Raw genomic sequence first — 13044 nt, 5'->3', positions numbered from 1 at the left:
AGTTTAATTTTGCCAGTAAACTGCCTACTTTGGGGCATTTTTGTATTTTGTATTTCCACTGTTCTCTATGTCGAAGCACAATGTGTGGACTATGTATATGTGCACACTGTGGAACCTGAGCTTCACAATTTTGTCTCTTTGCATACAGGTGATATAACAATAAAATTTGGCTTTATCTGTATAACTACAGTGAGAGAAGATGACAGAATAGCATACACTACTCAGCCACGACATTAGAAACAGTGGCGAGTGAAAGAATATCATTAGTCATTTTGTTAATATTCAGTGTTCTGCTGGGAAACATTTGGTATTGACATTTATGTTGATGACAAAACTGATTACAGCGGCCACACACATTAGGGCAATACAGGAGCTTAGAAAGGCTCATCGAACAAGCACGTTAGGTTAATTTAATGGTTCTTAAACTCTGGTGCTGGCCCCACTGGTGGGACATAGAGCCACAGCAAGTGGGATTTGAACGACCAGAAGCTAAATATAGAATAAAACTAAGTTGAATTAATAAGTTTAATAAGTTATGCCATTAAAAAGTACCTTTTCTTTTCTTCTGTCTTTAATAACTGACACAAATGTGGGGAGCGGGCTGTGTGGGCGAGTGTGGTGTGAGGTTGTCTTTCTCTGTGATCGACTAGAGACCTGTTCAGGACGTTCTGGGATAAGCAGCATTCCCCTCGCAGAGAAAACGTAAGAAAATTTATATATGTATCAGATAGATAATCCACCTCAGCCAGGGTCTTCTTCATATTTATGAGATTGTGGGCGGACATTAATATTACGTGCGTCGTGTAGACGTATGACGTTGTGCCCACGTCTTACGTCAACTTAAAATCGAAGTAGATTTCTCCAGGCGTACACTCCTTATTTCTGTATTGTAACTAACATTTTTGTACATAAATTCTTTAATATAGTATGCTTAAAGCCACAGAGGCTCACCACTGTACAGGAACCTCCATAAGGAGTACCACGCATGGGATCGAAAGCTACGCTTCTCAGCTAAGCTAACGTTGCTGCATCTTTTAGCAAAACTTGCTAGCTAAGAAGCTAACGCTACCGTCGAGCTAGCTATGCATTACTATTAGCCTAGCCCGCTAACCAGTGACAACTGACAAAGGTAAACAACAAATCTTTTGAGTCTCTTCAGTTTAAATCGTCACTTGAGTAACTTAATCTTGCTATCTGGCTAAAACCTCTGGCCGATCAGAATAGCGTTTTAACATTGTCGTTTTTACCGCTAAGACTGAAGTACGAGGCGGAGAAAAGGGGCAGCAACAGCGTCAACGAAAAACAATACAAATCTCGATCCCTCATCACAGACTAGGCCAACCGAGCTAACTCCAGCTAACCGCTGTCTAATGCTTAGCTGCCGGGTGTAATATTCGTCTATTTTAGTCTAAGAAACCCTCGCAGCAATGTGAGAACCGGAGCTTTCAGCCGAGCACCCAGCTTTGTTCATAAAACCAGCATTATAGCTCATACTGTTACAGGTGATACCGTTTGTAGTGCTGGGAGTTAGCAGTTTTGACATGTAACTGAAGTTACCCTTGCTCGTTAGTGATTACATGTCTGCGATTCATTTTCTCTGTAAGAGAAAGCAGTATTAGTTTCTGTAAAAAAGAGGCATTGTTCACTTATGTTCTTTGAATAGCAGACTACTTTTGCACTACGTTTTACTGACCCAGTCTCTTATTGATAACGGTGTTGACACACCTTTTGTGACTGGCTCGTCTGTATCATGATGCTATGACTTAAGAAGCATAGAACTGGGAGAGGTCTTTACAATGCATATGATATAGCAGTAGTCTGTTTTATTTGCACTTTGTGCCATAATCTCTGATTAATGATCATGATATAAGATTAGACCCTCATTGTCAGTTAATTTTTTCCTCTCCCTGTGGTTGATGATCCATTGGCATGATCTAACAGAGTCATTACTGTTACATTGTTTGGAAGGTTGAGGCAATAGATTACTCAACTGCCTTATTTTAACATAAGATACTTCTGGCTGCTCCCTTGCAGTGATGTTACATTTAAGAAGTTTTTCCTTGTATATGATTTTAGAATTAACGTGACAGTGCACCGAATGTCTAGTTTATGTATGCAATGTGGTTTGCTTTCTGTGTTTGTTTTGTAATAGGGCACAGATGATCCAGAACATGCCGGAATGAAAAAAATATTGTCCTGTTTGTGTGATTAGCCACTACAGTTGACACTTTCAGCCTAAAGACATCCTGTGAAAAATCCACGCCACATCCCTCGCTGAAGTTTCTCCTGCATCTGAACCATGTGAGGGTCCCTCGGTCCAGTCTGAGGGGAATCCCAGGACTGTTGAAAATACAACCCCGCTGTGCGGGGCTGGACTCAACCCATCTGTGTCTGAGAGAGCAGCCTTTCCGGTAGCCCGCTCCCTGTTGGCACATTCTTTTTCTCCTTACCAAGGAGACGCGCCATGATGTTCCGAGACCAGGTAGGTATCCTCACAGATTGGTTCAAAGGCTGGAATGAGTGTGAACAGACAGTGGCGCTGCTGTCCCTCCTGAAGAGGGCATCCCGCACCCAGGCTCGCTTTCTACACATCTGCCTTGAACACTGGCTGGCAGACTGCACTGACATCCACATCCTTGAAGCTGAGGCCAACAATGCAGGTAGCTGAGAGCTTAAGTGTCATTTATTATTAATTACTTTATAATTACAGAGCCATGTTAATTGTTTTTCTAAAATGAAAAAATAAAAAAAATCTTTTTGTCGTTAGCAATTGTCAGCCAATGGCACCAGGAACCAAAAGAGAAAGTGGTCTCCTTGCTGTTGTCCCATCTGCCTCTGCTGCAACCACGTAATAGTGAGGCCAAATGTGAGTACATGAAGCTGCTGCAGAAGGTTTTGAGTCACACTATTGAGAGTAGCCTGTTTGTGGAAGAAAGCAGGCAGCTGCTATCTTATGCCCTCATCCACCCTGCCACCACACTGGATGACCGCACATCTCTCGCCATGTGGCTGAACCACCTGGAGGAGCACCTTTCCAGTGGGTATACACCACGTGCTCCATCCAGCCCCTACCACCCACGCCAAGGCTCAGATGAGTGGCCCAGTTCTGCAGAGTCTCTGGACCCCGGCCTTGTTTGGCACGACAAGTCTCCTTCATCCAGCACACCTTCAGCAGGCCAGAACGGACACATGTCATTCCCAGGCGGGATGTCCTCACCTATTAACAGCAATAATACAGGTAATATTTGTTGTTCAACTCTCATTTTTCATCTTTTGGGAAAACATAAAAAAGAAGTGGTTTAGTAAAAGCACGAGATGTCAGTCATGAGCATATCGACTATGTTTTACAAACAGTTTTTTTTTTGTTGTTGTTGTTGCTCATATCTGAAATGTTTCCCTTGCCAGGCCTTGGTGGGCAGATGCAGCCCAGCCCTCAGAAGAAGTCCATGTCCATTATTTCTTCCAGTCCCCAGGCTTGTGGGTCTGAGTGGGTTAGCCAGGACGACGCATTGGGCCGGCAGAACTTTATTCCGACAGATCACGCACCCCTTTCACCCCAGAGCAGCGTAGCTTCTTCAGGCAGTGAGCAGACAGAAGAACAAGGCTCTGTTCGCAACACCTTCCAGGAGGATGGTAGTGGCATGAAAGGTCAGAGTTCTTTACCTAACCTAACCAGGCCAAAAGCACTCCCAGCTCTGGTAAAAGCCATGCACAGCCAACAGCCTGGGTGATTTTAAGCCAAAATATAATGCGACTTTTTTTGTAACTTTTTTTCCCCCCCTTTTTGTTCTAGATGTTCCTGCATGGTTGAAGAGTCTCCGCCTTCATAAATATGCATCACTTTTCTCCCAGATGACCTATGAGGAGATGATGATTCTCACAGAGCAGCACCTGGAGTCACAGGTTTTTAAGCCTCCTTTTTGCATACGCCAGGCTTTGATTATTCTACACTCCTTATCAATTGTGAACATTATTGTCCTCAAACCTGATGATACATCAGCTCTCAATGAGGCATGAAATTAAACAACGCACCCTACAGTTATATCGACCCAGTCGCACATACAAATGGTGCGATTTTGCCTCTGCCCCTTGGCTTTAATGAAACAGATGGTGATTAGGTCTGTTATTTAGTAACTGTATAAATTGCCCAGTGTTCCCTCAAGAAATGACTTTCCTGCTTCTCATGCCATCTTGCTATTTTCTCTCTCTCCTTTTTAGAACGTCACTAAAGGAGCACGACATAAGATTGCCTTGAGTATCCAAAAACTGCGAGAGAGGCAGAGTGTGCTCAAGTCTTTAGAAAAGGTAATTCAAATTGGATAATATTTTTCTCAAGCTAAAAACAAAATAGCAGTGGTGCTTTGTCTTGATGAATTTTCAATTGCACTGATCAAAATTGCACTTGAGTATGTACTTGGTGACAATCATGTGATTTAGCTCCATTGGGAAATTCCCAGTCTGCTTGTTGGCATAGAAACATGGAGGAGGGCTGGTAGGAATTCAGTGTCTTCCTGTAAGACATTTCAGTGGAGCAAATGTTTGCTTTGCTACAGCCTAAATCTGGATTTCCGACTTGGAAATCAATCTTTCCACTCACAACAGCACCCGTAAAACTTAAGCTATCATATGACAGTGACGTTGTCATCTCTTGTCAGGATATTTTGGAAGGGGGAAACCTACGTAATGCCCTCCAGGAGCTGCAGCAGATTATCATCACACCTATTAAAGCCTACAGTCCACCCACTGCAGCACAGCCTGCTTCAGACACCACCACCTCACCTTCAGATTCTACAAAAACAGGAACGGATAAAGAGCCGGCCCCAGAGGGCTTCCAATCCAACAATCCACCTCCCTGTGATGGAGATTCCTCAGGTGCACCCATCTCAGATGGTGACATTGCTGGACAGTTCACTCGTGTTATGGGTAAAGGTAAGAATACAGTAGAGGTTTTACTGAGTAGATGAAGGTTGGAAAGTAGATTGGTGGCCAAGTCCTTATTGGAATCTCTCTTACAACTTTCTTACAAAAGCTATGAATTTAGATTTCATACCCAAGTCAGGATATTGTATAAAACAAAAATACTTAAAATAATCCATTTTCACCGACCCCTATTAACAGAGATCAGCAGGTGTCACTCACACTGAAGGGTACTGTGCCTTTTTCCCCCTTCAGTTTGCACCCAGTTGCTGGTGTCAAGGCCAGATGAAGAAAATATCAGCTGTTACCTTCAGCTAATTGAGAAGTGTCTGGCACATGAGGTAAGAAACGGAAGATGAGGCTTTTTCTCTGTTTGCTCAGATATGTGTGGATGTAGTTGTAAATGGAACTTGTGACAACCTTGAAACACAAATATAATGCCTTTAAAAATATATTTTTAAAAAATCTTGCCTTTTTCTTTCTTGAACTTGCATTTTTCTTTCTTAAAAAAAAAAAAAAGATTCTAAATGTATTTCCAGAAATCCTGCTAATACTTCGTTCATTATTTCACTCCTTTTTGTTGTCTTGTTTTGACAGGCTTTCACAGAAACTCACAAGAAAAGGCTGGTCTCCTGGAAGCAGCAGGTCCTCAAACTGCTCCGCCTGTTCCCTCGGAAAGCTATGCTGGACATGCCTGGGTACCGTCAGAAAGGGTGAGAGTGCTGTCCTTCTTTTACCTTTGATCTTCCTCTTTAGCAGAAGAGCTGTCACACCAGTTTATTGTAATTCTGCATTCGTCTCTGTTATCTGTTAGCTTTATTTTCTTTCCCTTCTTATTAGTTTCCCCTTTTCCTAATTGAAATTGCTGCTGTCATTTCTTATGAAATGGCTGTAATAGTTCAACAATCCTTAAAATTTCTAAGGCATGTTTCTCTGGTGTTTGTTTTGCTACTCCAGCTGGACCTATGGGTCCAACTCCCTCCCCACAGCAGGTTCTGTAAGTGGAGGTGTAGGGCGGCGCGGCCAAAGGCAGTTCCAGATGACCCCTCGTGGACTTCCAGCTGGACGCATGTGTCTCCCTGCTGGTATTGGGGGAGCTTCTCCACGGCACACTCTCACTAGTCCTGCGCTGACAGGACAGGGTAGACAAGTCAGTATTTTAAATGTTATAATTATATTATGACATCAAGTTGTAACATGCATTACTAATTTTAACTTCTATACAGATTAGATGGCCTACAAAAAAGTCAAATATTAAAAGATTTAATGACTTAAAACCAGTTGTTCTCAAACTGTAAACCCCACTGGTGACAAATAGTGAGGTAAGTGGGGTAGAAATGACCCAGAAAGAATTAATGGAACAAAGTTCAATTAATGTGAACCCTGTGTAGGGTAAATTTGAATAAAAGAAGGAAATACAAGAATTGCCAGTACTGTTGAGCATAAGCTAAAATTGAACTTGGACAATTTGTTTTGTAGTTACTGATTGATAAAACTTATGGAGTTCTTTGGGGATTACAACTCTTCTTTTGTGGATTTTGAATTTGTTCATACTTCAAAGTTAGTAGTTCTTAGACTTTTTTACATGCTAAAATATGACCTTTAGGATGATTAAATGTAAAGGTATATTTCAAAGCAAGATTATTTTCAGCAGTGTTCTTTTATTTTGGTCTCCTTCAGTAGTTTTGTGTGAAGGTATTGGCCAGTATGAAGCACGTTAAAACGGTCATAATACAGCTTTGTTCTGAAAGCAAAAAAACTCCCCCAAAAAAGAGGTTTAATCAGTACACATTTGACAGTAAAACTGGTTTCATAGTTTTATATAATTTGAGTGTTTTTATTTGAGGACCTAGCTGTAGGTTTAAGAAACTTTGCCAGTTTTCCTGGATAAGTGATGTTTGTGTAAGGAGAACTTGTGTTTTTCAATATATAGAGCCTGTGGTTTGCCAACCCTGGAGGCAGTAACAGCATGCCAAGTCAGAGTCGCAGCTCTGTGCAGCGGACCCACTCGCTCCCTGTCCACACTTCCCCACAAACCATGCTCATGTTCCAGCAGCAAGGTATATATATATATATATATGCACTAACCCACAAACTGTCATAGTGCTTGTTTAATGTACCACATTCTGTGCCAACATGTAAACACAACCTTCCTGACATCTTGGGATTCCTGTTTACACTTTATAACACCTAGCTTTACCTATATGTTCTGAAAGTAATTTTTTTTAAATGCCTAACTGAAAATGGCTATTGGAATCTTTGAAAGCTCTGGGTCTCAGTCTGAGTTTTGCAAGTAGAACAAGCTACACAACCTCTGTGAAATAAAAAAAAAAAAAAAAAAGCTATGAATTGGTCAGATGCCAGAATGGAGAGTGTCTCTCCCTCTGTGCCAAGGACAAACTAACAAGACGGCTTAGCAGCATGTTGCAGAAAACAAGCTGTCACCTTGTATAGTATACATAACCTTTTGGTTGCCTTGTCTTGTGTGCCAGATGCCAGACGTGAGCATTGCAAATTTACCTGTAATGGATCTGTCGTGTTTTAGCAGAGTCAGCTTCGGATATTTCCATAAAGGAGTATGTGAAAGCCAGAAATGTATAGTTCCACAGACATGAACTCAGTATGGTTGTAGTTTCAGTGTCTACACTCAGGCAGTTTCATATTCTTGTATTCTTAATAACACAAAGAACCAAAAACCTGAAAAATACAGCATTTCTAATTGACTGTGTACAAATCTGAATACTGGCTTTAAAATTGTGTTGGATTTTTTTAAATGATCGATTGAATAAATGTTGGAAATATTTAATTGCAAACTAAAGCTTGGTCCTGCACAACAGACCATGTCTCCTAATTTACTGCGCTTCAGGCAGCTTACTGCTTATGAACAGAAGTGTTCCTGAACTGCTGACCTTGTTATGTTTGCGATTCAATGCTTAAATCTGTATTTTTAATATAGTGGCATCTACAGTCATCTGCCTCTGACTTTTCTCTTATTGCATGTTGTTTTTGTTGCACGCTCTTCCTACACTTCATTTAGTGTAACAACATGCCTTGCATCCATACATCATACACCTTGTTTTTCTCTCAGGTATAACCCTTTTTATTCTTTTGGAAGTTTTGTTCCTCAGTACAGAGGCAAAACAAAACTATTGTAGCATAATATTTTCTTTGAGTATCCCAGAGGATTCCTTATAAAGCTGTCTAGACATCACTGTCAGCCAAACACCTAAATGCCTTTGTGGAAGTTCAACTTTCAAGCTCCGTTTTACTCTCTCTTCTCAGACCAGTATTGTACTATCGATCATGTCTTTATTCTCTTGAAACCGATTGAAATTTACACCTTACCTCAGAATACATCTAAAGCTTTTCTTGAGTGACCCACGTGTGATCACAGTCTGCTTTTTTTAAGTAAGTGAAATGCTAACTGATGTAAGAAAGAAAAGAGGATTGCAAAGGCAGACCTATATCTCAGTCTTGATTTAAAAAAAACAAACTGTTTGTAAGTATAAATTACATTTCATTAAACACTTTTAAAAATACAGTAAGATGATGTTAAACTTTAGACTTTTAAACCATTTATACAAATTTTTGTGCCAGTTACCTCCAGTTTTCGTAATGTAATACTGTTTAATTTGGTTGAACCTGACTGACTATCTGTAGATATGACTTGTCTTGTTTGTTTAGAAAACAGAACTACTCCCTTTATTAGTATTACTCACTTCAATTTTAGATTACAACACCAAGGTGAACTGAGCATTAGCAACATTGTGATGATTATTCTTTTGCACACAGTAGCCACATGGAGCACATTGTGTTTCAATAATGTAATCTAAAAGTGAATCAGGCAGATTAATCTGCGTTAATGCAGATTTTATATATAAATGTTTTTTTTGTTTTTAAATTTGGTGTGGTGACAGTATGTCATTTCCTAATGTTCCTGTGGACTAATAGTTTCATTCATTTCCTCAGAATGCCAAGTTCCAGGTGCTGACCTGGAGATCAACCCTACGCTGGAATCACTGTGCCTCAGTATGACAGAGCATGCCTTAGGGGGTAAGTGTCAGCAACTTGGGACACTGGTTGGCAAACTTGTACACAGTTTTCAGCTAGAGCAGGGGTGGACAGCCCACGATCTCCTTAACTGTGACTCCCGCAAGCTTTGAAAAACAAAATAAAACAAAAAAAGATGTAATCCTGTAATTCTTCTTAATGTGCAGCTTTTTTCTTCCATTGTTTGGCAGGAGGAGCTTAAATAGATCTTTTGACATTGAAGGTTGCTGACCCAAGAACTAGTTAAACGGGAGAAAAAGAGCTGTTTAAACGAAAGACAGTGTAAAAAAATGGATATACCCAGAGAAGTTTTTACTATTTTTTTTTTCAGCCACAAGCTACCTTACATGCTTGATAGGGTCAAGTTTTACTTTATCAGCTAATGCTAGCAGGCTTGATTAGAATGCTGCATCTATAAACTGTATGGCTGCAACTCAGACACACCTTTGAGGTAATTAGTGCCAAGTAAGACTAATAAAATACTAGAATTTCACTCACCAAAATTGAAACAAAAGAAGCCATAACATTAGTCAGATAATCCATTGAAAAGGCTCCAACAGCATAGACACAGTGAACAGTTTAATGAGTCAAAGTAGTGGATGAGGCCTAGCAGACTTGATCAGCTCCAGCTGCCTGTGGCAGGACACCTGTCTGTCAGAGTGGCCACACCCCTGACTCAGTTATTCAAGTGGATGAGTTACAAAAAAATTCACCCCATTTAGAGTGGGATCAAAGACAGATTGTTTTATGGATATTAATTCTGTTTGATATTTGAACATGGGGGTCTGTGCAGTGCTCTATTTGGAAGAGAAACTCGAGTAGCAATTAAAGGAACTGCACTGCCACTTCTATGTTGGCTTAAATTTTAAGCTCTGGAGGTTGCACCTGTGTTTCAACATCAGTATCTCTGTATAATTGTCCAGTATTGTGGTTGTAAATAATTTATGAGATGGATGAATTTTGGAAAATGTTATAATATTTTCATTCCTTTAACTGATGCGGCTAAAGTTATGTTCTGTTTTGTCTTTGTATATCTTAAAACAAGGATGCATACAGGTAGAGAGCCAGAAGCAGCACTGGATAGTATGTGTTAAATCAGTGACACTGCAAGACAGAAGCCAAGTTAAATTTCATAGGATTTGGTGTTGTTAATTTTCTTAATGTGACTAATATATGTATCTAACAGTAAGTTTAGCAGCAGGACAGTGACATATCCCTTCAGCGATGCCATGCTCATCACATTGTGATTATAAATGTAATGTACCTTAACGTGTCTCCGTTCTCCCCCTCAGATGGAACAGACCGGACTTCAACAATATGAAAAGAAGAAAGGAAAAATACACTTCATTTGAGGCCTATTCAGTTCCTCATCACCCAGCACAAAGATAAACGTATGCTTCAGAAAACCAGGCAAAGCAGTCACTACAAAATGACAAAAAAACTGTGTATATGTTCTCTAATATTTTTGTACGTTATTATATACAACTAAGTTTATTAAAAATGGAATACAGATGATTATTATATTGCAGGACAGAGAAAAAAAAAAGGTTAACTGTGCAATCTGCTCCGTGTCACCTGCAGGACTGTGGCATGATGTGCAGAGGCTCAGTTTGCCGTTGTGAGAGAAAAACAGTAGATTGGTGCTTTCATAAAGGGTTCCGCCCTATGAGTTATTCTTCTTTTCCTTCTGCCTTGGAACAAGGCTTTCTATCCAAAACACACTGACAGCAACAGCCTCTGCACCATATAATGTGTAGATTCTGAAGATTTCCAGCCAGAGTTAAGGCACTTTTAATAAATGAACTTTGATATTAGGCACTAAATGGTATTTGGCTCAATTACACACTTACTGAGGTTCCCCTTGTAATCAGGTGCTGATATACAGACACCAGTATGCTTTCTAGCCACCGTAATTGTTCTTTAACCTGTGATAGTTGGGGCTTTTGTTGGTTGAAACTTGGTCAGCTTTCCTTGGTTCTTTTTGTCGTCTCTAACGAGCATGTTTTTGTGTCAAAGGAAGGAGAGAGATGACCAAAAGGCTTGAAGAACAGCTTGTAATTGAACCACAGGTTTATCCTTTGTCTTGGTTGTTTTTCCCTTGAACATGTAGTCAAAATAGAAGTGACTCTCCTCCTCTAAACTTCTACCAAGCCAAAGAGAAGGGTTGTGTGACTGTCAATTTGAGAAAGACATTTATAGTGAAATGGTATACTATTTTTTAAAAAAGAACAGCGGTTTAAAGAATTTATGCCAGCTGCAATTTGTCTCTGTTATTTTATGCCCTACTACATAAATGATGATGAATCTCATTTTGTGCCGAGGAATCCCCAGAGGGGTGAGTAAGGGCTGTGAGGTTTGTACTGTGTGAGAGCTGATTTGATATTGAATTGATAAAAGCAAGGAGCGCAGAGTGTTTTCAATTTACAGTCTAATGCCGGGCGAGAAAACTAAATGAAACCCATCTCAACCCTCTGGCCCCCTTATGATTGGCTTTGGAAAATGAAGCTTGATCTCATAATAAATGCTATGGAGCACAGCGCCTCACCCTCGCAGTGCCCTCTTCCTCAAATGGCCAATGTGATGATTTGATGAATCATACTTTTCAAGGTGCTTGACGATGTTCATCTTTTTTTCTGTTTGTGTCTCAGTGTGTTTCAGTCTCAGAACCCTAACATTATCATGTGGTATCAGTGTTGAATCAAAAACTGTCTTATACAGCCTCTGTCTGTGAATGTGGCAGAGCCGGAGGTGCATGTACGTGTAATATGGTCTTAACTTTTGGATCACTTTTGGTTGCAACATAAGGCAGGGATAACCATTCAAATTATTATTTCATCAAAAATAGGAGGTCTGTCTAGTAAAGATGGTTATTTACAGATATCTTTTTTTTTTCCAATTGTATTTTTTACTCTCCCTTGATATTGATAACTTATGCTTATTTTCTATAATCGCATGTTTTGCCACACTAATACCACACTGTTGTAGATAGAGGGCATGGTGGTTGATGGTGCCCAGTGTCACCGGAGAACAGAAATCTTGCAACTAATGTTGTATGTTTATATCGCCTAAATGTCACTGTTTACATCTCTCTGGGATGATGCCAGATTCATGTTATGTGATGTCATGCATAATCCATTGTCTCACAATCTAACACATTAAAGAACTGAAGCCTTCTCACACCTGAGCAGGCTGGGTAGATCCCAAAAGCGAGTCTTCTACCCCCCCTAATCCGTGGACTCCATATGAGTTGCAGTAGTGTTTTTTTTGTTTGTTTGTTTGTTTGTTTGTTTGTTTGTTTGTTTTCAAAGGTATAACTATATGAGGCACTTAACGGCTCCTTTTTTTTGTTTTTGGTCATGTGGTGGTGAGAAAGAATTGTTTCTCAGACCTTGTGATTAAACTGTTTAGCTGTCATGTTCTCATAAACTGTTCATGTGGTGCCTGAAATTCTCGCTCCAGCATCCTCAGCTTTTGTTTTAATAATGGTCATGAGAAGCATTCTAGTCATAGATTTCTTCAGAGCAGGCTCTTGGGATTATCTGACTTGTTAAAAGCATCACACTCATGCCCGCAAAGGACTTCAGTGAGTTAGCAATGCTGGCTTTAAGACTTCTGTCTTTTATTTTTAACTCTTCACTATCCTGTATACCAACTATGTTGTTGCAGATGGCTCAGATTATCCTTCTCATGGCCTCTGTTGCTTTGGACAGCCTACTTGTTACTTCAAATAGACACAGAGGTACAGTGCGGCAGATTTCTACAAGAGTGTGTGTGCGTGTGTGTGTGCGTGTGTGTGTGTTTATAAAGATGATGCAGCAGGGGGGTGACAATGCTTTTCTGAGCCACATAATCATGATGTGATTATGAGTAAACTGAACACTAATAACTGGCCAAGGAATATGTTTACTCCATGTTTACATTCCAAGATCCGTGATGTTAGTTGGGAAGTGCATGTATTAGTTTCAGACTGGTGTATTTTAACATGCCACGCACCCACTAAGGAGGTACAGAGCCTGTGTTGCATGGAGACGTCTACCAAGTGGTCCTGAGACCATGCTCGTGTCCCAGCATGGCTTT

General features: G+C 40.2%; 1 protein-coding gene and 1 long non-coding RNA gene across 4 annotated transcripts; one reads left to right on the top strand and one right to left on the bottom strand.

Annotated features, from left to right (window-relative positions):
* Window positions 1–559: 559 nt before the first annotated feature.
* samd4b (sterile alpha motif domain containing 4B) lies at window positions 560–12911 on the top strand. 3 transcript variants are annotated; one of them, XM_013268494.3, is made up of 13 exons: window positions 560–702; window positions 2153–2660; window positions 2768–3238; window positions 3406–3648; window positions 3794–3903; window positions 4219–4305; window positions 4656–4929; window positions 5173–5258; window positions 5515–5630; window positions 5875–6067; window positions 6851–6977; window positions 8887–8970; window positions 10260–12911. In XM_013268494.3, the coding sequence occupies exons 2-13, from the start codon at window positions 2465–2467 to the stop codon at window positions 10286–10288; spliced, it is 2016 nt and encodes a 671-aa protein (XP_013123948.1). In that variant the 5' UTR covers window positions 560–702; window positions 2153–2464; the 3' UTR covers window positions 10289–12911. The 3 variants fall into 3 exon arrangements, with proteins under 3 accessions (XP_013123948.1, XP_025753645.1, XP_013123947.1); XM_025897860.1 differs by lacking the exon at window positions 560–702 and adding an exon at window positions 807–1129 and having other exon boundaries at window positions 2213–2660; XM_013268493.3 differs by lacking the exon at window positions 560–702 and adding an exon at window positions 807–1129.
* Window positions 3011–5829, bottom strand: LOC112842075 (uncharacterized). Its single transcript, XR_003213693.1, has 2 exons — window positions 5533–5829; window positions 3011–3217 (listed from the first exon to the last, which is right to left on the bottom strand). It is a non-coding gene; the product is annotated as an uncharacterized LOC112842075 (long non-coding RNA).
* Window positions 12912–13044: the final 133 nt, after the last annotated feature.

The sequence above is a fragment of the Oreochromis niloticus genome, linkage group LG14 (assembly GCF_001858045.2).
Source record: "Oreochromis niloticus isolate F11D_XX linkage group LG14, O_niloticus_UMD_NMBU, whole genome shotgun sequence".
In the NCBI taxonomy this organism is placed as follows: domain Eukaryota; kingdom Metazoa; phylum Chordata; class Actinopteri; order Cichliformes; family Cichlidae; genus Oreochromis; species Oreochromis niloticus.
The sequence above is the reverse complement of the archived record's forward strand: the minus strand, read 5'-3'. Positions and strand labels throughout refer to the sequence as shown.